The sequence below is a fragment of the Chondrus crispus genome, genomic scaffold (genome assembly GCF_000350225.1).
Source record: "Chondrus crispus Stackhouse genomic scaffold, scaffold_2, whole genome shotgun sequence".
Classification (NCBI taxonomy): domain Eukaryota; phylum Rhodophyta; class Florideophyceae; order Gigartinales; family Gigartinaceae; genus Chondrus; species Chondrus crispus.
The window spans coordinates 464,135-484,820 of record NW_005179057.1 but is presented as its reverse complement, the minus strand read 5'-3'; the positions used below and the strand labels follow the sequence as shown (position 1 = coordinate 484,820).

Here is a 20,686-nt window from a genome sequence, read left to right as displayed (position 1 = left end):
CAACCCCCCGGATCTTGCCCATCAACATTTGTCAATGGGTGACCCGGTTCCGCCCGGTGTCCGCCCCCAGCATGCGCCCATGCCGAGCCACGCACCCGAGCACCTATCTTCCCCTAGCCTTGGTCTCTTGAGATCTTGAGCCTTCTATGCGACACCTCTCCACGACCGTCCCACGGGCCGTGAAGAGACGCGACCAGCGCAGTCCTCAGCCATGAAGGCTGATGCGGTGGTCCTGCGACGATCCAGTGCATGCCTTGCTGGGCCACTCCCGAACATCCCAACTGTTCGTTCAGCGCCGTTTTCAACCCAAACACAACAACGGGCCGAGATGTGCGCGGGTCGAAAACAGCACTGCGATCCGAGGGCAAGGCATAGCACTGGGGCCTACGGCGCGCCATGGTCTTCTAGGGGCCCCATCTTGAACCTACGCCAACAAACAAAACGAGTAAACAGTCTCAGTTAGTCATCATGAAGTGCAGCACGCTCCTTGCTAAAAAAAGTAGTATGGAAGCGTGCGGCGGATGGAATGGGCGCACGCTGTGAAGGGATGCAAGGAGATGCATTTCAGCATAAAAACAACTCCCCGTACATCGTGTCGAATAGTTAAGGTAAAGATGCGAGACGGACTCCAACGGGACTTATATACTGCTGTCCCGCGTCGTTTTTGATAAAGTATCATAAGCAGAGGATTTGGTGTGCATTCAGGCGAATGCAGACTGACTTGCTTGTGTCAGTTCTTTTGTGATGCAATCTCGGACACGAACACTCACGGCTCTGAATCGAGGACAAAAGATAGTTAAGTTTGTCAGTATTCGTGCTGTCGACACGAAACGCGTGTTTAAAATCCTGGCATATCTAGCATTTAGAACATGTCCTGAAGAGATAAACGTGGGGCCTGTTATCATTGAACGATAGCTGACATCGAAGAACCTCCCGCAAAGTCTCATCTCGCAGCACCGTGGCCTGTTCAGCAGTGAAACCGTGCTTCCACTTCCGCTTGGTTTCTCGGTCTGCCTCGCCATCTATCTATCCATATTTGCTCTTACAATTGCTGTCCAGTAAAGGTCACGCAGCAATGCAGCAATCCTTTCATCTCATCCCATCTCATCCCATCTCATCTCATCTCATCTCATCTCATCTCATCTCATCTCATCTCATCCCATCTCATCCCATTCCACAGCCGCGTGGCTTATTCGGCGGTGAAATCCGGCTTCCACCAACATCACAGCTTCTCCATCCGGTGCTGAATTGCCGTCGCCCTACCCGCTCCCCCGGTGCCTTTTAATATCGAACATGGGGGGCAGCATCTCATCTGGCATTCCCTTTCGCAGTCCCATCCCTTGTCACGCCGCACGCCGTCAAGCCCGCGTTGCTAAAGACATCAACTACAACGTCCGCACTCTTCACCGCATCATCCGGCATGCCCTTCGCATTCCGGAAACGCCTACGCCCGATTCATAGCCACCTTTTCCCGCTCGCCGGTTACAACTTCCCTGTATTGGCCGCTGGCATTTCACGTTGGCTGTCATTGAAGACCCTGGGGTGAGATCTCATCTCGCAGCGCATTGGCTTATTCAAAAGTGAAAGTCCACTATCAACCTACCCTGACTTTCTCAATCAGCAACGCCATTGTCCCCGCCATCCGTGCTCCCCTGCCTTCCGATCAACCAGACCATTTTTTCGTGCGCTACATACACAAAGATCTTGATATCCTGGTCATGCGATAGGGTGTGTGAACCAAGATATCGTGAAGTGAAAAACAACGTAGGTACAGCAAGGTTGATTTCGCGAGATAAACTGGTTGCTCGTATGCAGAACAGTCCCCACTATTATTGTTGGTTACTTATTTTCAAGCCTCACCCTGCAGCTTCACGCATATCCCTACAAAGAATTCGGCTACTCGAACCTTCACGACATAAAGAAAAACGTACCAAGTGAGGGGAGCGGCGGTTGTCTTAGTTAAAATGGTATTGTGGTAATGGCATTGCACTTGCATGGTGCTGTAGTTGGAGAAAGATGACTCTTCAGTACTGATTTCCTGACTTGCACCATGCCATCAAGCTTTGCTGGGGAAAAACATGGAGAAAAGTATGGAGAAAAGTATGGAGAAAAACATGGTGAAAACCATGGAGAAAAACACGTCCACATACTCCCTTTCCTACCGAACAAGGCGCAAAAAGCCGAGAGAGGTTGCGTTATTCACACGCACTTGAACCAAAGTCCATACTCGTGACAACACCCCACAAGCTTCACGTGCTCACCCTGCCTCCTCTCCCCGAGAAGTCCCCTGTCCCACGAAAGCCTCAACCTGAAACGACACCCTGCCTCCTCTCCCCGAGACTTCCCCTGTCTCACAAAAGCCTCAACCTGAAACGACACCATGGGGCAACGCCGTTTCGTCTACCCTTGAATGGTCGACTTTATTGAGAGAGTATTGGGTCTACCCTTCGAAGGGTATTTAGAAGCTGGGCAACCGCGTTCCGTGTATTTTAGAAACTGCGCCACGCCGTTCTGTTTATTTAGAAACTGCGCAAAAAGAACCGCAAAACATCATCTCCCACCTCCCACCATCTCCCACCGTCCCACCATCTCCCACCGTCCCACCATCTCCCGTCATTTTCCGTCCCACTACAGTACAGATCTGTACTGTATCATCCATCCTGCTCTTACAAAACCCTAATCCAGCCCCCCGGCCCTCCACATTGGCATCTCTCCCTACCTTCACTCGCACCCCTTCATCCGCACCCCTTCATCCCCCCCAACCGTCGCTGTGCTCTCTCCTTCCTGACGCCGTCCCCCCCTGCATCGCCTACGCCCATCCCCACGAACTCTCTGCACGACCGTGGCGCATCTCGAGCCCATGCGCGAAGCGCTCGCGCAAGCGCGCCGCGCCTATAGTCCGGGCGAAGTCCCGGTCGGCGCCGTCCTGGTGTGCAGTTCCGGGGCCGTCCTTTCCGCGGCACACAACCTCGTCGAGTCGCTGCACGACCCCACTGCGCATGCCGAGATCCTCTGCGTGCGCCGCGCCGCCGCCGCCGCTGGCAACTGGCGGCTGCACGACACCACTCTGTACTCGACTCTGGAGCCGTGCCCTATGTGTCTTAGCGCACTTGCTCTCGCCAGAGTCGACGCCGTCGTTTACGCCGCCAAAGACTTGAGGCTTGGCGTGTGTGGCACGTGGCTACCCGTGCATGAGGAGAAACATCCGTTTCACACGTTTCGAGATGTACGCGGCGGCGTGTTGGAGGACGAGGCCGCAGAGCTCATGAGACACTTCTTTAGGGAGCGCAGGGCAGAGGGGAAAGCCGCGAGGGGCGACTCGTGCGGGTCGGCGCACCTCGGCTGTAACGGTACGTGAGTGAAGTGAACAAGGTGTTTCATGTGCAATCGCGAAATGACATAATTTACAAGTGGGTGACCACAATTCCTTTTCTACAAACGCCTCCAGTCGAGTGCCTCTTCTCAAGTATGGATACAAAGACATGCCTACACGCGGGTCTCATTCTGTGTTTAGAATCAACATCGTCCTTCTGCTAAGCCCCATCTCCTCCAGCCTTGTCTCCCAGCTGCCGGTCGACAGCTCCCCGCCGGCAATCCTGAGCACCCTCTTCGGGTCTTTTCTCAAAAGGTCAATGCATCCGATCTCTGCCGTCGCAAAATCGGCCACGCTCCTGAGTTTGTCCCTGCCGCTGAATCTACGTGCAATCCTTGCGCCGCCGGCCACACGCAGCGCGATTGTCAACGCCTCCACCGAGTCTTCCAGAGGCTCATCGGGCAGCCGTACCACCGCTGCCAGCTGCTGCGTCTTCTCTGCCGCGCGCTTGGCAGCCGTGAGCTGCTCCTGAAGGTTGCGTTTCCGATCTTCTTGGAGCGAGCGTGCCAGCTCCTCGTCTTGTTCTTGCCGAAGACGACGCGCTTCGAGCAGCGCGGGGTTAGTGTTGGAGCGAAAACGAGAGTCCATGCGCTCGATGTAGGAGTGCGAAAGAGATTCGATCGACGACGGGCTTGGGTCTTGTGCGTGGGATGGGATGGGGACAGGCATTGAGACGGCACGTCGAGTTTCGTCGAGCCTTGTTGAGATGTCCATACTCAATGATCCGATCTCGCTGGAGCCCTCAGATGGAGTAGCCGTCTCCTCCGACCCGGATGAAGCCTGTTCCGCGGACGTGGTGCCTTCACCGGCTATGCTATCGGTGCTCAAAATTTCGTCACTTGAACCACTAGAATCACAATCGTCGGAATAGTCATTATCCGATGACTTTTGGTCGTTATTTTCAGCCTCGGCAAGCGAGGCGGCGATGGCTGCTGCAATAGCGGCTTCCTCGTCATCCATGACCGAGGTCGGAGGTAGGTTGGGACAACTGACAGAAGCTCGTTCAGTGACACGGCGAGTACGAACAGCCCAAGACTTCTCCCGGAGGTGGACGGGACCTAGAGCTCCGTCTTCCAGACTATGGGACTCCAAAAATTTGTCGAGGTCTTCAAGAACGACATTCCATAAATCATCTGTGATAGAATTGTATGATTCCATGCCTTGACCATCTTGATTTCCCCAGACAGCCAATCTTTCACCGGAGCGGGGGTCTAGAAGAGCCAGATGGGGATGACCGTCAACAGGAAAGAATGCTTGGTATCGGTCGGCATCCGAGGAGCCTTTCGTGCGCCTCCACATGAGGATTTTGTCTGCAATATGTCCAAGGCCGAAGAGCTTCTTGGGTTGGTGGTAGGCTCCCGCACCCCAAGCCGGGCGGGTGGCTGGTGCTGTGGAAGAAGGGGCGGAAAAGCGGCTGGGCAACAAGAGCACAAGAGCCCATTTAGACTGGCGAGATGCTGCCCCTAAGAATGACTCCAGAGTTCCGACAGAGGAAGTGAAAGGCTTGTGATCAGGAGATGGGGCCAGCTGGTGGATAGGAGGGGCTGGTGTGACAGGAGAGGCAGAGATCTGAGGAAGCGGGGGTGGTGGGAGGAGGGTAGGCATGGAGATGCGACCGGATGTGGACGGCTCGGGGGTAGTGAGCAGTTGCAAAGACGGGGAGGTTGGGGGGCTGCGGGATGGCTCCGAGCTTGGGGCCGGGGAAGTCATTTCGACATCGTCTTGTTCCATCGTGCCGTGGGGGTGGTGAGAGATTTTATGTGTGAGTTGCACAGGCAAGGGGTCGTAGCATGGAGGTAGGTGAGATTTGTGGGAGTAGCTGCGCGGGGAGGAGGAGATGGTGTCTGGTGGTGGGGGGCGGAGAGTATCAGAGAGCGCAGGTGTAGGTGTAGGTAGGGAAGCAGGGTGGCATGAAAAAGTCGGGGATGAGAGATGAGGAGGCGCAGAGGGGGTTGGTTTGGTTATAGGTTGGGGAACCTGTGTAGGGTGCACGAGAAACCACACGGTCTCCAGATTGAGTAACCCAAAAAGGGGAGAGTGGTCCCAGTGGGAGGAGCAAGGCTGCAAAAAACGGCGCACACGCGACATCTGCCCGCTGCTACCGCCCCGAGGGGACCACGTCACCGCAATCTCCCTCGTGTCCCTGCATCCGTCACCTCCACAAATTCCCCCTCATCTCAATGTGCAAAATTATTGGTCGATACCGCCTTCGCTTCGTACGCACCGTGGCCCCTGCTCCTCATCCTCAGCCACATGCCGACGATTCTTTCGCACGATTCCAATGTATCTGCGCTGGTGAAGGCTACTTGGGTAGATTACAGTACACATATCCCTGACAGCGCACCCCGCTCAGCGGCTACCCCATAGGACGGTCCACAGTTTTGAATGCAGCGGCCCAGCAAGTGGAACGCTCCCACAAGGAATGCGGCACAATACAATAGTACCTGCTGTGCTGTACCGTGTTTTTTTCAAGTCGGTGTCAATTTGGAGGGCAGTGGAAGGCGCCCATGCTGGCTGAACCCCTGCTGGGCAAAACCTTGCAGACCAAGCCCTTCAGACGCGAAACGGCCTGCAATAATAGGGGCAGACTGTTTCGTAATTTGCTTAAAAAAGGAGAGACACGTCTGTTATTTTGAGACGCCCTGTTACCTGCATCGATATTTGGCTTCGCTGCATGGCTACTGGAGGACAGGTTGCAGACGGGGACTGGAAAACGTCCACCCCGTTTTCATGCAGGGCCCTGACTGGCACTCGTGTGGAAAGATGCGCAACGAGATGCCTGAGGTTGTCGATAACTCTCTCGTGTTGGTGGGAATGCAGCGCGAGCGAGCTGTCTACAGGACATGGAGTCGTGTACCTCTTGAGACGAAATGTTGAGTGCGGCAAGCTAAAGTTTATGTGTCTGTGTGATGAGGTTTGCTGGTGGTGTGATGTGACGGTGCCCTCAGGGCACCATCAAATACGAGAGCCTCTTTGGCTCCACGTGCAGGCGCTCCTTGATATCTTCCACAGAGCATGCTGCATCTGCCGTGTCTGCTCGGGCCAATTTCCCCTCTGGAATCCACTGTACAATACGCTGAGCGGGTAGCCTTTCATTTGTGTTTAGTATCCGTGCGGAATGACAAGTGCATCCCTCCAGTCCGAGCGAACACCTGCTTGGAAATACGTGAATTACTGCACCTGATACCGTACCCTACAATGTCACAGCGCCGCGGAGCATAACCTTCGGTAGCGCCACCTCAACTGTACAATAAATACTGCGTCCAGTGTGGGTGCATATTGTATTCCACAGACGAGCAACGCTACACTCAGCTATCCTTACAGCACATTACAAAAGAGTCTAACTTTGCCTGTGTTGTACTGTGTTGTACTGTGCAGTACCCTTCGAAGGGTAGCACGTCGAATCCATGGGCTGGAGCGCCGCGAGAGGCAGCTGTTCACTTTCATCATCGACACGTGTATGCCACAGCACTGTACGGCAGGAGACCACGTCATCAAGAATCCCGTAACCCTCCGCCTTCGCTTGAGACGGAGCAGCGGCATCTCCTTGCGCGCATTCAGCATCATCGTTCACCCATCACACTGACCCAAATGAAACCACCTTCTTCTGCAAAGCCCTCCACTTCAATGCCTCCCCCGCCCTCTCTATCCAGACCTACTCGATTTCCCGACCGTGCCCCGACATCCCCTTCCGCATCCTTGCCTGCAATCCGCCGTCCCTCCGCCGGCGTACTGCACTCTGCTTCGCCCTCTCCCTCGGCCTCACCCGCACCAACAGCCGACGACTTTTCCCCACGCAGTTGGACGGACTGCTTCGACCATAGCCTCGATCTCCACGTCCCTTCGCGAAACGCAGTCTTCCGCCTCTATCACGCCTCCTTCACCCCCTCTTCTGACTTTTGTCTCCTCTTCTTACACGGTGGCGGCCACTCCGCGCTTAGCTGGGCTCTTGTCGCCGATAAGCTTCGCAAACGATGTCCTGTCATCGCCTTTGACGCACGCGGCCATGGCAATTCCGTCGCTGATGATGATACCGATCTGTCCGCAGAGACGCAGGTGGCCGATGCGGCAGAGCTTGTCCGGACCTTTTTCAAGCAACGTGGCACTCAAGTACCGCGGCTGGTAGTCATTGGACATTCCATGGGTGGCGCCATTGCTGCTAGGTTAACTGCTTCGAAGCATTTGGAGAGGATTGTCGGTCTTGTTGTTATTGACGTGGTTGAAGGCACGGCTATGTCGGCACTGCCTTACATGGTCCATTGGTTGCGCGCGAGGCCTGCGTCGTTTGGCACTGTGCAAAAGGCAGTCCGCTATGTCACGAAAGCGGGGCATGTACGGAACACGGAGTCCGCGAGGCTGTCTGTGCCTCCACAGTTGGTACGGGCAACGAATAAAGACAGATGGACATGGCGTACTGACTTGGAGCAGAGTGAGGGCTATTGGAGGGGCTGGTTTCAAGGACTGAGCTCTTTATTTTTGTCGGTCGATGTGGCCAAAATGCTCGTCCTGGCGAGCGTCGATCGCTTGGACAAGCACCTTATGATCGCCCAGATGCAAGGCAAGTTTCAAAACATTTTGATACCCACGGCCGGACATGCTGTTCATGAAGATCAGCCCGACCAGACGGCCAAAGTAATCAACGACTATTTGGAACGAAACCTTTTCCTCGGTCGCCTTGTTGAAGGCGAAGGCGAACGAATCTTTCAGCAACGAGAGCCCATCCCTCCGTGCTGCTAATTATCGATAACTACATGTAGTTAGCAAACGCCGACAGGCTTCTTCTCTTTACACTGCAGATCTAAACCTCTTCAACGGGGACGTGTGAGTCACATGTCTACATATGCGGATGTGGGTTGTCGCGCTCTCTGGGAGCAGCCTTAAGGATATCGTCCACTCGAATAATCATTTCCGCTCCTTCAACGGCGGACGAAAGCATCTGGCGTTTCAGTTTGAAGCTCTCGGTAATACCTAGTTTACGGACATCGCCGACACAGCCTCGATTCATGTCAAGACCAGCGGTCTTATTGCCCTCCGCATGTGCGGCTCGCAACTGTGCGACAATCTCATGCGAATCATAACCTGCATTGCTTGCGATGATTTCTGGGAGAGCCCTGAGGGCTCTCGCAAAGGCCTCGACGGCAAGGGCTTTCTTCCCAGGCGTTTTCTTCGCCACCTCATCAACAGCATGGGCCATCAGTGTTTCTGCACACCCCCCACCGAGGACTGTTCGGGTTTCTCCAACAGTTTGGGACAAAACGCACAATGCATCGTGCAGACTTCTTTCAGCTTCGTCAAGAAGCTGCATGTTGGCACCTCGGAGCACCACGGTGCATGCCTCGTTAGCAGTGCAGCCCACAAAACGAATGACAGTATCCTCTCCAATCATCGCCTCTTCTACGACATCTGCATGTCCAAGCTGGACACTCTCAGGATCTTCAAATGTAGAGACAATTTCACCGCCAGTCACGAGGGCCAGGCGCTCCACCCCATCGAAATCGGCGTGTTCAATAGCGACAATACCCTTTGACGTGAAGTATTGCTCTGGTCGGTTGTAAATGAGCTGCCGGTTGACAAACACATTGCAACCGTGGGCAAGGATGCGATCGCACTTGGCGATCATCTTGTCCCTTTCGGCATCCTCAATTTCCGCAACGCGCTTAAGAGAGTCCACCCTTATGCGAGATCCATAAATCTTGACCTTGTCTGTGTCCATGGCAGTGTTGGCGATGAGAATCTTAGCATTCTCAACACGAGTTGGTTGTCCGACACCAAGCTTTTTCTCTAAAATGAAACCTGGCTCCAACCAAGAATCGGCGAGACTTTCGCCCGACTTTTTGATGATTTGAATGTGGTCAAGAGTGGTAGATCCGCGAAGTCGTAAGACGGCGTCCACAGCAATAGTGGCGAAGTGATCGCGGGCTTGGGACAAAACTTTGGACGAAAGGGTAGTTCTGGCAATATTGAGCAAATCAGTTCTGAACTTTTCTGGATCCGCGCCGTTGTCAACGGTGGATTCCTCCAGTGCCTTTGCAGCGGCATCAGTAGCCATTCTGTAACCCGCGATAATAGTTTGGGGATGGATCTTACACTCCAAGAGTTTTTCTGCTTCGCGCAGCAGCTCACCCGCAAGAACGCATACGCTTGTGGTTCCGTCGCCCACTTCGTCGTCCTGAACCTTTGACACTTCGACGAGAACTTTTGCGGCAGCATTGTCAATGGAGATGTTGCTGAGGATAGTGGCACCATCGTTAGTTACTTGCACGTCACCCCCGGCGGATTGCAGAATCTTATCCATGCCTTTGGGACCCAATGTGGTCTTGACGAGATCTGTGATGGCTAGAGCACCGACGAAGGAGGAAATGCGGGCATTCTCGCCCTTCTGTTCGGAAGCATTTTCCTTGAGGACCGATGGGTCAACGCCGAAGCGTGACCCTCCTTGTGGTGCCATCATTATAGTGTTGAGAGTTGCTTACCGCACTGGCGGTGACTGGAATGGGATTGTTGAGGAGGAATAGTGGGGAGTACAGCTCACTCAGACTCTATGTCGCCCGCGATTTTTCACGGCACCGGACTTTGGAGGGAAAATTGATCCCTTGATCGGGCAACGAAATTTGGGGAAAATTAGCATGATTCTCAAAATGTTGAAAACTACGACAGGACCGCGACCGACTATCATACCTGTACAGTGCCAAATCCATTATGGAGGATCGATTAGATCATTGATCATTCATGTCAAGTCTAATCGAAAATTTGACGTGAACTGCAAAGCACACAACTGGCTGAGTTGAGGTTTCGAAATCAAAACGAACATTGGACCTGAAACAGCCAAGATTCTACCATCAACAGACGTCACTGCATTGTATCATAGAGGCCAGCCAGACGTAAGCCGATCGACGTCGCGGTGAGGACGTCACAACAGCACAATTGTTGAGGGCCTCAACTGTGTTAAACAGTGAAGCGGAGGCATATCTCTCTTGCTTCTCGTCATTCGAGACCGCCATTTTTTGCCCAAGAGAGCTGCTCTCTTAAACTTCGCCACAGCCTCCCGTCAACTTTCAAGTCATTCAACGCACAGCGACTCGCACAAGCCCTATCAAAGGCAGCGAAAGACCTTTTCTTCCCCATACTCACCGTCGATACGCACATCGACCACAACCCTCCCCGTCGACTTATCTCTTATCATCAGCTTTTTGATCCTGGTTTAACTGCATTCCTCTTGATACAGCTTCTCATCGAGCAAATACCGCCCGTAGCGGTACGAAAATGGAAGCATGAACAATAACACACGGCGAGGGGCGATGACTGCCCACAGTCGCAGCTTTTCCCGGCCGAACATGAGCGAGTCGTGTCTTTCCGATCTTGCGACAGGGCGCCCACGCCCCGCCCCTATCGCCGAGCGCAGTCCGGATGGCACTCCCTCTAAGCAAGACAAGCACTCCCCTCCCTCCTCCCCGCGCTCCCATGACCCCTTCTTATCCATCTCCCGCGCCATCCACAATGTCAAAGTCCGCACTGGCGCCCGCCTCAGCGCTCTTGCCATCAAGCAGCGTCATGCTCGCAATACCGCGCGCCATCGCTCCGTATATGTCACAGCGAAGGCGGTTACTCGCATATCCTTTTTCGCCGTTCTTGTGCTTTTCTCTGGATCGATAATTTTTGAACCACAGGGCAGAGGAGCAAATCCATTTTCCGCTTTAGGAGCTTTTCTTGGCCGTCTCACGGGTGCGCTATCCGGGAGGCGTGCAGGTGAGAGTGTCGCTGCGTTCGAGGCTATGCTGAGACATCGCCCAGCAGCGCCCTTGACAAGAAACTTTGAAAATGGGCCATGGGTTATCGGGGTGATCACCGATCTCGATAAAGAGAGTTGCAGATATCAAGAGAAGCACAATTCACCTATCAAAGAAACATCATGCGCGAAGGCGAACACTTGGGTGAGCTATTTAAAGCGTGGCATCTTCTCGCTTGAGTTTCCATCAGCGAAAATTGGGAATGCAGGCCCAGAGGGCTCTAGTGTAGAATGGCTTGACGAAATTGAGCTCAGCGCACATGGGAATTTTGAAAGGGGCAGAGACGGCTTCCACCCGAGCGGTGGTAGAGGTATGGAGTTGAGCGAGCTTGAGTGGTTCAACGGGCACTTGTTGACGCCCGATGATCGCACTGGAACTTTATTTGAAATAGTATCGCCGAGAGGGCTTTTGGAGATAAATGCAGAGCATGAGTTTGACGGCGATGCATCGAAGGTCGTGCCTTCAACGTTTCAGAGGGCGAAGTTGCTTGACGGGTCTGGAAATAACTCACAAGCATTCTTCAAGTCTGAGTGGATGGTTGTGAAAGATGATAGAATGATTGTGGGTGGACATGGGCGTAGTTTTACAGATCCCAACGACGGGACACGAATCAAAAACAACAATCCCAAATGGGTAAAGATCATTGACAAGAACTTTCAAGTCTCGCATGAGGATTGGTCAGGACGTTTCGACCGAGTTGCGGCCGTGGCAGGCGTTACATTTCCTGGTTACCTGATGCATGAGGCTGTGCTTTGGTCAGAGGCAAGACGAGAGTGGGTGTTCCTGCCAAGAAGAATAAGCAAGGAACCTTTCGATGCGGCAAAGAATGAAATGAAGGGTGGAAAAACTGTGATTATCGCGTCCGAAGACTTTGAGACGATCACAGCAATTGATGTCAAGGGACTTCAGGATCCGTCCGGTTTGCGAGGCTTTTCGAGTGCAAAATTTGTTCCCGGAACAGGTGATAGCGTAATTTTGGCCCTGCGAACAATAGAAATCGAAAACAGTGCCGCTTCAGGAAAGCCGCGCCAGACGGCAACATTGCTTTCTGCTTTCGAAATCCCTTCTGGAAGGCTGCTTGTTCGCGAACAAAGTTTCACTTCTAAGAAATTTGAAGGGTTAGTATTTCTGTAGACATGTTTGTCCCACTAACAACCTTTATCCTAAACTAAGTAAAGTGATATTTATGAAGCGTCGCGCATGTATTTAGATATGTGTGCTAAAAGAAGTTGATCCTTAGCCGTCATACTCTTCCCATCCCGAGGTAGCTTTCCCTTATCCGGTAACTGCAAGCTTAATGTTTTCATCCTGGACGTCGCTATGACTCCTCTCATTGTTCGCTTAACTGCTGCTCTCCGATTGTAGAGCAAGGAGACATCGTGTTGAAGCGGGTGATCTGAGTTCGTCTCAAGCCATGGATGATGTGTTGCTGCTTGTGCATTAAGTCTTTTGAGCGGCTGATAGGAATGGGAATGAGAAATCACAAGAGTTAGCAAACACTTCGCAGAGAGGTGGCCCGCAAGAAATTCTATAAACGCAGGCATTGAAGTGAATTGTTTCGTTTAAACTTACGTCCTCTTGAAGAAGACTCTTCACTAGGCTCTGAGCCTCAGCGGAGATTCCTCTCCATTCTCTTGATGGCATTTCGTATTGTGCAGTTTTCACAAGTTTCACAGTTTCCTTAGCGGTACGCCCTTCAAACGGAAGCCTTCCAGTGAGCATGTTGAAGAGAATGACGCCCACACCCCAACTATCGACCGGGGGTCCATACTTGACCTTTCGCAATACCTCTGGGGCGCAAAACGCTGGACTTCCTACGTAGGAGGTCATGGTCTGATCTGCCCCCACTAATTCGTTTTCTGCGGCGGCATACAAATCGTACTCGTGCCAATCATCGAAGTTGAAGGCATCTCGTTGATCCATGCCTGTTTGAATTGTTCGTTCGGTGTTTCCCCCTCCAATGCGCCCAGAGGGGCGACGTGGAGAGAGAAGAGATCGCAATTGTTCAGAAAACATACGCCTACTTGGGCTGTAGGATTCGCTCCTTGGAGACACCAACTCATCTTCCGTATCCAGGGCCTGAACTTTTTTTGCCGTCACCATAACGCCAGCGAGCCCGAAATCTGCTATTTTTACCTCTAATGTGTTCGGATCCGTGTTTTTGCATAAAATGTTCTCCGGCTTCAAATCACGATGAACAATTCCGTGTCGATGCAAGTAAGACAAAGCCTCCAGAATTGAACGAATAACATGGCTGGCTTTCTTTTCAGACAATGTTCCGACCTTGGCGAGCACTTCGTACAGTTCTCCTCCGCGCATGTATTCAAGCACGAGATACAAATACTCCATTGTTTCGTATATATCGTATGTTTTGACAATGTTCGAATGATGAATGCTTTTTACAACATTGACTTCGCGTTCGAAGTATCGGCTTTTTGATGTTTTCGCGATTCGTTTTATAGCAACAGGCATCCCCGATTCCCTGTGGGTGCCATAAAACACTTCTCCGTAAGACCCGCTCCCCAGTCTCCTCCCGAGTTCGTATTTCTTAAATATGTCTCTCTCCGACGCCTCTGTGAGGGCATCCTTCCAAAGATCGTATTCAGTACCGCATTTTGCAAAAAGTGTGAGGTGTCTCTTTCGATTGGAAACCATGATTATTATCTCGCGTTTTGCTCTATTCGCGTTGAGGACGCGATACACAATACCCTCCCGAGGGTCAAAGTTTTGGATCACATCTTCTCCACTTGGATATTCGTACAACACGGCACCAGATAGACGGAAGTATCTCCGCCGTGGTATTCCAATTCTCCTGATGACCTTCAAATATCCTTCAACCTCAGTCTCAAGAACAGATTGCAATTGACGAAATCTCTCCTGTGACATAATTTCGGCGTACACTAGGGACTGCTAGAGCACAATACCTTCACACACAAGTTGGAACAAACGAAAAACGTGAAGTGGTAAAAGAGTTAAGAGAACACCAAGACAGAACAGAAATACGGAGAGAGCAAGAATGGGAAGCACTATGCGTGGGACACTTGCCAATTGAGGGAGATTGAGATAAGCATCTGTATGCCTTGCAGATTCTTCTTTCGAAGCATTTCACGCCCAGCCATTCGTGTTCCTTCCTTTTGAGGATATCTGATCTATCCCAGAAACGATCCCACTTGTTCTCGGATATATGGCAATATCATTGTTAAATTATAACGAAAAGCTAGTGAAAAGTTGACCTAGGAGATACAGGTAAAGGCAGATGAGATTTCGTGTCGTGTCACAAAGTCACCGCGAGATGACTAAATAAAAGGATAATGCTGCAGCTGTGAGCATTACGAGCGTAAAAAAGGCCGGGGTCGTGTAGTCGAGGGCAAACGAATTCTGGGCTATGGAAACAAGGTTGAAATAGTAGCGAGGAGTGGCGTAGACAAAGATGATGACTCCGAGAATGACAAGCATAAGACCTATGCTTGCGGAGCTGCGGTCGTTGGTATTTAGCCCCGTGGAAGAGAGAGCAACACCAAGACCGACACAGGCAAAAGCAGTCCGAGTGTGAGCCAAAAGCGTACGCTCGTTGGCCAGATAATCGCGAGCTCTGGCATCGACTATAGATAACTTGACGCACGAGCCTATCGTAACGCGCTGGGGCTGGGACATCGTTCCTTAGACCAGGGGTGGCGTGCTTTGGGCCGTGACGTTGTAAGATGACGGTCAGACATAAACGTGGAAAGGTCTTCTTTATAGCAGGCTTTCTGTACCGATTGAGGATTAAGGGCTCCGCTCACCTGAGGAAGAAGCAAGACCCAGTCGCACCAACAAACTGATGGGCAATTTTCCCGAAGGCTTTGTGCGTAGAGCCACACGCTTTTGGATCGCCTTGAAAATCTAGGCGGATGGATAGCCTGGTGGAAAAATACAAAAACAAAAACAAAAAAACAGAAGCAAATCAGTTGCATACTGCAGACGGAATGCCGCAGGGAGGCAGCATGTCTTGTTCTGCAAGTTGAGAACCACAGGAGAATGGACGCACGATTTCACGGGAAAATGAGCGTGTTTTTGGCAAATGTTTAGGAAAACCAAAATCAAAGAATTGGATAATCGACTTTAATTGGAGCAATAGATCCGCCTCTGCAATTCCACAGCAAATGTGCGTCACAGCAAATGTGCGTCACAGCAAATGTGCGTCAAGAAACAAATATCTGCTCTATCCAATTGCGCGCCGTGGCGCTTTGCACGCACGCAGCCGGCATTGCAGAGCTATAATTCTGCAACCTTTTTCATCACATCCGCACAGTAAGGCTACGCTCCGTATTACTCGAAATGCTCAGCATTCGTTCTGCTTTCTCATCTCTTGATAAACGGTTCTGACACGAGAGATAAGGAAGAAGAGCGCCACCCGTCGCCCGGTCAGCCTCTGCCGAATCGCATACAACCCACACCAACCGGCATAGTCTTCCTCATCGCAATCCATGGCGTTTATTCCACCTACTATGGTATCCACCTTCGTGGGTAAACCTGTGGCCCTCCCCGCAATGCGGCCAAATATCTCTCACAGCAGGTGTTCTAGAACGCGCATCTCTGCGTCCGCGGTCTCCCGCCGAGACTTTGCCAAAGTTTCCCTAGGCATCATCGCAGGTGTTCTAGTCCCGCAGCTGCCGCTTCCGGCGCAAGCCACCTCTGGCCTGCGGGTTTTCCCTCTGCAAGAACCGCTGACGAATACCTACTTTCTAATGCGCGCCTGCGAGACTGTGTCGGACAAACTGGGAGTCTGCAATTCCAACCCCGTCAATAAGCTATCGATCAAGATGCACGGATTGACGCCCGCGGGTGTCGAACAGGCAATGCGCGCCTCAGAGGCACTAATCAAGGAAGGCGTTGGAAGTGAAACTTGGATATGGCCGAGCGTCACTACGAGCAGTTTTGAGACAGCGGAGATTATGGCCTATAATCTCAACGTCCGAAGGGAGCAAATTGTACCGGAATTCTCGTTTCTGGATGCAAGGGGAGTTGGGAATATGGAAGGAGGGAAGCTTGCTGATGTGCGGGGGGTGATTATTGAGAACGATGGCTTGGACTCGAGCTGGAGACCTGTGCCCGGAGAGGACGGCACTCCCAACGATTCGTCAGATGACGTTTTTGTCCGGGTGAGGCAGCTGTTGAGTAAGCTAGAGACTCAGTATTTCGGAGAGAATATAGTCATCTTATCTCCGGACTCTGATCCCTTGAGCGTTCTGCAAACAGTGCTCATGGGGCAGGAGTTGACAGAGCATCACAAGCATGAGTATCAACCAGGGGAAGTTCGATTCGTCCAGGAGCTGGTCGTCAATGCCATGGGCGAGCCGATTGTTCCGCCGGAGGTGAAGACTATATCCAAACCGACTGTCCTACCAGAGAAGAAGTCAAGGTCCAAGCCGAAACAAACCAACATTTAGGGTTTTCGTAGTGGACGGAACACAAAACAGTCTTTACTTTACTTCACTGATATTTCAAGAGGGAAATTTGATTCTTCTGAAGCAAGACGTGCTTTGTACTCTGTGTCAGAAAAGGCGGAGCTACTAGCAACCGGGTGGCTACCCTGAGCTGTCAAGATATTTTCACGTGCACGTGTATTGACGAGTAATTTACGCTGCAAGCATTTTTAAACTGTACTATATTTTGGGGTTTATGCACTTTTAAAGCGTCTGAAGAAAAACAAATTTGAGCGTTTGCTCCATCTCGAAAATCGTAGTAGTATCAATCCCAACACGCCACGTTCGTTCAATTGACCAAGCTTACCGGGACTGAGTGAAAGGCGTCTACGTTCTAATTATCCATTTCTCCGTCTACTCCGGCGGACAGCGGTAAAAGTAATCTGGAACCGTACACGATTACACTCCTCCTTTCTCCAGGAAAACAACGCCCTGATTGCCAGGCGACTATTCTCTTAGCACTCCTCCTCAAGACTGCGCCAGCGCTCACAAGTGTTTCTGGAGACAAAACGTTCTCGGCGAGAGGTTGAATGTTCGTCTCGAACGGGTCGGGAACGAGGACAATGATTGGAATCTGCTAGGCGTGCGCTGTCGTACCAATGCGTAAGGCTCGTTTTAAAGAAAGGGAAGAAACAGAGGACATCGACGAAGACGAAGACGAAGGGGTACCAACTGAGAGAGAGGTGCTATGCAATAGTATGGCGTTTACCGCAATCACGTGCGTCATCATTGGGGAATTACTGAACGAAAATAACCTGTGGGCAGTGTTGATAATTGGCGGCAGCATCTCTGCCCTCCACATTGTGTTGACGATGGCTGGTCTGCGTGCTCTTGCAAGATATAGTGCTAGGAAGAAGTTGCCCACCACGGTTAATGTGAATCAAATACAGGGGTTGCCGAGTGGGGACGTTACTATTGACGTGAATGAGATAGAGGTTGATGAGGCGGCGCATCGGAAACATCGAAATCGAAGGTACAGGAAGGAATGGGATCGGAAACAGGGACACAGGGACGAGATACCATGGCAGGAGTGTCACCGGCGAGAGAAGGAAAAGAAAGAAGACCGGAGAAAGCGAAATACGACGCGGAAAGAACGGTTAGATAGAAGAGAAAAGAGAGAGCGGCGATCAAGAAAGAAGAGACGAGCGGAAGAGAAACAAATGCACACAATAGTAGAAGTTTAGTTTCGTTTGGTTGTCATCAACGCAAAGAGTCGAGGCATGGCTGCGCTTATCCACAACTAGGTCGCGCATCGACCCTAAGAAACGTTGCAAGATGGAGACGAGGAAGGTAACTACAGTTTGTATAAAGTGAGTTTGCTGTAGGAGAATGCCGGAGGTTAAGAATGGGGGATACGCGAGGGGCGGGGAGGATGAAATTACGCCAATGGCTGTGCAAAGTGCTTGTAGCGACGTGTTTGGTTGGTGCAAATTTTGCAGCCAACGTGACCGCATCTCGCAATGCGAGAGGTTGGGCCAATTGCTCTCCTCCCCAACCACAGGCGTTGTCCAGCGGCGTTTCTGCAATCAATGGATCCGCGAAAGCCTCGCAGTTGATCCCCGCCCCGCCCCGCGTTTGATATTCTCCCATGAGACACCTTTTCGTCTAGACCCCTATCTTTCTCTTCATCTTCCCAGAAGCGAGCAGAGACCCGACGCCTGGTCAGACTGCAACAGTTTAAGCACGCCTCCTTGTCCCTGGCGCTCTGCATTCGACTCAACAGACGTGCCCGCAATGTCGCCTCCTAACCGTCCCCCTCGCCCCACGGCCTTTGTGTCAGCAACCCCTCTTCCATCATCGCGACTACGCATGTGGCTCCCGTCAATATGCCCCAGCATGACCGTCAGCACCGCCAGCCTCTCTGAAGAGAGTTTTGTTCTCCCGCGGCGCGTCTCCCGTTCCGTCGTTTGGTTCCGCCCTGGCGACTTGCGCACTGAAGACCATGCCGGTCTAGACGCGGCATGCAGCCACACTGCTGACGCACTGGCCCCGCTGCTAGTACTTACCCCGCGTTCCACAAATGCAGATATTGCCGCTGCTAAGCGCCTGGGCGCTCAGCTACAGGCGCGTGGGTCAGTTCTTGTGCTGCGCTTTGCAAATGACGAGGCTAAGGAAGTGGTACAGTTTTTGAAGGACTATAAAGCTGAGCGAGTTCATGTAAGAATGGATGCTGAACATGAGGCCAGACAAGTGGTAAGTCGTGTCGAAAGGTTGGTTGACGGAATGGCTTCCGTTCAAGTTTGGACCTCAGACTTACGCGAGTGGGATTACCAGAATCCTGAATTTTTCGAAAGTCTGCCCGATGAGTTTCCTAGCTTTTTGAGATGGTCGGCAAGGGGGCAGGCGCAAGTAGTGCCATCGGCTGGGGACTTTCAACCAGAAGTTATTTTGCCAGGGCCAGGCCTGGATGACGCCGATATGACACTTGAGGAGGTTGCTGAGAAGGTTTTCGAGTCGGCGAGGGGGTTGGACCGCCGAGCACGGTTTGAAAGACGGGTGAAGGACGACTTCAATTTTGTCAGAGGGCTGGAGATTGATCCTGAGCAGGACAAATACGGTGAGATTGCAATTAGAGAGTACTTGCTTCAGGCCGATGCTTACACGCGTCCAGACCTCGGTCGCACGCTCTCTGAGGTGTTCCGGCAAGGGGCTCTATCTCCGCGTCGGATTTACGAAATCGTGCACAAGCATGAAAGGGCAAACGGTCGGATATGGCGTTTTTTCTACCGAGAGGGTGCGAAGTTGATTCTCGATTTTCTCGAGGCGCGAGAGTTCGCGACCTTGATGGCACGACGCGATACGGCGCTAAAGAAAACCGTCGATGGAGACCATGAGGCCAAGTTTTGGAGATGGAACGGGTTTTTGGTGCGCTACGTTGAAGAGGGTGTGGCAAACGCCGGGCAGCCGGATAAACCGCCGCTACTGCTGGTGCATGGATTTGGCGCGAGCTCGCAGCACTACGGGCGGAGTATGCGGAAGTTGAAGGAAAATTACCACGTGTTTGCAGTTGACATGATCGGTTTTGGACGCTCTGAGAAACCACCGATGCAGTATACTCAAGAGCTCTGGGAGCAAATGCTTTGGGATTTTGTCAAGCAAGTTGTTCAACGGCCTGTCTACGTGGCCGGGAACAGTATAGGTAAGCTGAAGCTGATTCACTGCGAATGATGAATGCTGAGAGTCACAGTTTGAAAGCCCTACCCTAACCATGTTTTTGTATGATTTGCTCTCGACGTCTCTGAACTACCGCACATGGGGTATGTTAGGTGGATACTTTAGCGCGGCGTTCGGATCAGATGGATACGGAGAAGTGTGCGCTGGGGTGTGCCTCATAAATTCGTCTGGGCGTCTAGACGAGGACGCATCGGCGCGAGTTCGTGACGTCCCCGCATCGACCCGTCGCGGCCCGTTTAAATACATCCTGGAGGAGTCTCGGACGGCGCGCTTGCTAGCAGGGGAGGCACTGCTACGCAGTTTGCGTGGGCGCATCCAAAAGACATTGCAAGCCGTTTATCCCACCAACCCCGCGGCCGCGGACGAGCAGCTGGCGTACAACATCCGGCGGGACTCGCTCGACTACGGGGCGGTGGAGGTGCTCGCGAGCGGGGTGATCCTGCCTCCGCCGCGTTCGCTGACGGAGCTGCTGCAAGAGTACGACGGGCCGCTGCTGGTGTTCCAGGGGGTGCTGGACCCGCTGAACGACGCGCGGGGAAGGGCCGACAAGATCGAGGCGCAGTACCCGCGGGCGACGGTTGTGCGAGTGAATAGCGGGTAAGTCTTGCGAATGCTGCGACGCGAGGGGCGGGCGGCGAGCCCGCGTGCGTGAGAGGCGGACAGATGATACTGACGGTGGCATGGTTGAGTTCTTTTCTGCGGTGGCGCGCGCAAGTAGACACTGCCCTCATGAGGAGGATGCCGAAGCGTTTGTGGAGGCGATCAGTCGGTGGATGGACGTGAGCAACGGGCACCAGACCGCGGGGGACGGCGAGTCTGCCTCGCGGCGCGCGGAGGTGGCAGCTAGCGCGGGCAGCTAGGGCGGTGTCGGGGGGTGTGCAGTAGGT

At 52.6% G+C, this 20,686-nt stretch overlaps 13 protein-coding genes; 8 read left to right on the top strand and 5 right to left on the bottom strand.

Moving 5' to 3' along the window:
* The first annotated feature begins 34 nt into the window (after positions 1-34).
* CHC_T00003686001 (hypothetical protein) lies at positions 35-139 on the top strand. The gene has a single exon (XM_005714534.1). The coding sequence runs from the start codon at positions 35-37 to the stop codon at positions 137-139; it is 105 nt and encodes a 34-aa protein (XP_005714591.1).
* Positions 140-221: 82 nt separating this feature from the next.
* On the top strand, positions 222-422 carry CHC_T00003685001 (hypothetical protein). Its single transcript, XM_005714533.1, has one exon. It carries the CDS (start codon positions 222-224, stop codon positions 420-422), a length of 201 nt encoding a protein of 66 aa, XP_005714590.1.
* A 653-nt stretch (positions 423-1,075) lies between these two features.
* On the top strand, positions 1,076-1,285 carry CHC_T00003684001 (hypothetical protein). Its single transcript, XM_005714532.1, has one exon. It carries the CDS (start codon positions 1,076-1,078, stop codon positions 1,283-1,285), a length of 210 nt encoding a protein of 69 aa, XP_005714589.1.
* Positions 1,286-1,783: 498 nt separating this feature from the next.
* CHC_T00003683001 (hypothetical protein) lies at positions 1,784-2,052 on the bottom strand. XM_005714531.1 is given in 2 exon segments: positions 1,784-1,959; positions 1,960-2,052. 1 exon segment carries the CDS (start codon positions 2,050-2,052, stop codon positions 1,960-1,962), a length of 93 nt encoding a protein of 30 aa, XP_005714588.1. The 3' UTR covers positions 1,784-1,959.
* An 808-nt stretch (positions 2,053-2,860) lies between these two features.
* Positions 2,861-3,358, top strand: CHC_T00003682001 (hypothetical protein). The gene has a single exon (XM_005714530.1). It carries the CDS (start codon positions 2,861-2,863, stop codon positions 3,356-3,358), a length of 498 nt encoding a protein of 165 aa, XP_005714587.1.
* Positions 3,359-3,375: 17 nt separating this feature from the next.
* Positions 3,376-5,461, bottom strand: CHC_T00003681001 (hypothetical protein). XM_005714529.1 is given in 2 exon segments: positions 3,376-3,499; positions 3,500-5,461. 1 exon segment carries the CDS (start codon positions 5,459-5,461, stop codon positions 3,500-3,502), a length of 1,962 nt encoding a protein of 653 aa, XP_005714586.1. The 3' UTR covers positions 3,376-3,499.
* Positions 5,462-6,964: 1,503 nt separating this feature from the next.
* On the top strand, positions 6,965-8,204 carry CHC_T00003680001 (hypothetical protein). XM_005714528.1 is given in 3 exon segments: positions 6,965-7,591; positions 7,676-8,110; positions 8,111-8,204. 2 exon segments carry the CDS (start codon positions 6,965-6,967, stop codon positions 8,108-8,110), a joined length of 1,062 nt encoding a protein of 353 aa, XP_005714585.1. The 3' UTR covers positions 8,111-8,204.
* A 3-nt stretch (positions 8,205-8,207) lies between these two features.
* CHC_T00003679001 (hypothetical protein) lies at positions 8,208-9,824 on the bottom strand. Its single transcript, XM_005714527.1, has one exon. It carries the CDS (start codon positions 9,822-9,824, stop codon positions 8,208-8,210), a length of 1,617 nt encoding a protein of 538 aa, XP_005714584.1.
* A 750-nt stretch (positions 9,825-10,574) lies between these two features.
* CHC_T00003678001 (hypothetical protein) lies at positions 10,575-10,853 on the bottom strand. Its single transcript, XM_005714526.1, has one exon. The coding sequence runs from the start codon at positions 10,851-10,853 to the stop codon at positions 10,575-10,577; it is 279 nt and encodes a 92-aa protein (XP_005714583.1).
* Positions 10,854-11,145: 292 nt separating this feature from the next.
* On the top strand, positions 11,146-12,343 carry CHC_T00003677001 (hypothetical protein). XM_005714525.1 is given in 2 exon segments: positions 11,146-12,294; positions 12,295-12,343. 1 exon segment carries the CDS (start codon positions 11,146-11,148, stop codon positions 12,292-12,294), a length of 1,149 nt encoding a protein of 382 aa, XP_005714582.1. The 3' UTR covers positions 12,295-12,343.
* A 1-nt stretch (position 12,344) lies between these two features.
* On the bottom strand, positions 12,345-14,814 carry CHC_T00010324001 (Serine/threonine protein kinase Membrane). Its single transcript, XM_005714524.1, has 4 exons — positions 14,458-14,814; positions 13,246-14,070; positions 12,733-12,993; positions 12,345-12,617 (listed from the first exon to the last, which is right to left on the bottom strand). Exons 1-4 carry the CDS (start codon positions 14,812-14,814, stop codon positions 12,345-12,347), a joined length of 1,716 nt encoding a protein of 571 aa, XP_005714581.1.
* An 812-nt stretch (positions 14,815-15,626) lies between these two features.
* CHC_T00003675001 (hypothetical protein) lies at positions 15,627-16,822 on the top strand. XM_005714523.1 is given in 2 exon segments: positions 15,627-16,589; positions 16,590-16,822. 1 exon segment carries the CDS (start codon positions 15,627-15,629, stop codon positions 16,587-16,589), a length of 963 nt encoding a protein of 320 aa, XP_005714580.1. The 3' UTR covers positions 16,590-16,822.
* A 402-nt stretch (positions 16,823-17,224) lies between these two features.
* On the top strand, positions 17,225-20,659 carry CHC_T00003674001 (hypothetical protein). Its single transcript, XM_005714522.1, has 4 exons — positions 17,225-17,797; positions 17,964-19,764; positions 19,892-20,396; positions 20,518-20,659. The coding sequence occupies exons 1-4, from the start codon at positions 17,225-17,227 to the stop codon at positions 20,657-20,659; spliced, it is 3,021 nt and encodes a 1,006-aa protein (XP_005714579.1).
* The last annotated feature ends 27 nt before the right edge of the window (positions 20,660-20,686 follow it).

Coding starts and splice junctions, on each gene's coding strand:
- CHC_T00003674001 (XM_005714522.1), top strand. CDS start 17,225: ATGCGTAAGGCTCGTTTTAAAGAAAGGGAAGAAACAGAGGACATCGAC. Junction 19,765..19,891: donor CGTGGCCGGGAACAGTATAG/GTAAGCTGAAGC, acceptor GGGGTATGTTAG/GTGGATACTTTAGCGCGGCG. Junction 20,397..20,517: donor GTTGTGCGAGTGAATAGCGG/GTAAGTCTTGCG, acceptor GCGCGCAAGTAG/ACACTGCCCTCATGAGGAGG.
- CHC_T00003686001 (XM_005714534.1), top strand. CDS start 35: ATGGGTGACCCGGTTCCGCCCGGTGTCCGCCCCCAGCATGCGCCCATG.
- CHC_T00010324001 (XM_005714524.1), bottom strand. CDS start 14,814: ATGTCCCAGCCCCAGCGCGTTACGATAGGCTCGTGCGTCAAGTTATCT. Junction 14,071..14,457: donor CAGCATTATCCTTTTATTTA/GTCATCTCGCGG, acceptor ATTGTGCTCTAG/CAGTCCCTAGTGTACGCCGA. Junction 12,618..12,732: donor AGAGTCTTCTTCAAGAGGAC/GTAAGTTTAAAC, acceptor CATTCCTATCAG/CCGCTCAAAAGACTTAATGC.
- CHC_T00003677001 (XM_005714525.1), top strand. CDS start 11,146: ATGCTGAGACATCGCCCAGCAGCGCCCTTGACAAGAAACTTTGAAAAT.
- CHC_T00003680001 (XM_005714528.1), top strand. CDS start 6,965: ATGAAACCACCTTCTTCTGCAAAGCCCTCCACTTCAATGCCTCCCCCG. Junction 7,592..7,675: donor GTCTTGTTGTTATTGACGTG/GTTGAAGGCACG, acceptor ACTGTGCAAAAG/GCAGTCCGCTATGTCACGAA.
- CHC_T00003678001 (XM_005714526.1), bottom strand. CDS start 10,853: ATGGATAAGAAGGGGTCATGGGAGCGCGGGGAGGAGGGAGGGGAGTGC.
- CHC_T00003684001 (XM_005714532.1), top strand. CDS start 1,076: ATGCAGCAATCCTTTCATCTCATCCCATCTCATCCCATCTCATCTCAT.
- CHC_T00003685001 (XM_005714533.1), top strand. CDS start 222: ATGCGGTGGTCCTGCGACGATCCAGTGCATGCCTTGCTGGGCCACTCC.
- CHC_T00003683001 (XM_005714531.1), bottom strand. CDS start 2,052: ATGGTGCAAGTCAGGAAATCAGTACTGAAGAGTCATCTTTCTCCAACT.
- CHC_T00003681001 (XM_005714529.1), bottom strand. CDS start 5,461: ATGTCGCGTGTGCGCCGTTTTTTGCAGCCTTGCTCCTCCCACTGGGAC.
- CHC_T00003675001 (XM_005714523.1), top strand. CDS start 15,627: ATGGCGTTTATTCCACCTACTATGGTATCCACCTTCGTGGGTAAACCT.
- CHC_T00003679001 (XM_005714527.1), bottom strand. CDS start 9,824: ATGATGGCACCACAAGGAGGGTCACGCTTCGGCGTTGACCCATCGGTC.
- CHC_T00003682001 (XM_005714530.1), top strand. CDS start 2,861: ATGCGCGAAGCGCTCGCGCAAGCGCGCCGCGCCTATAGTCCGGGCGAA.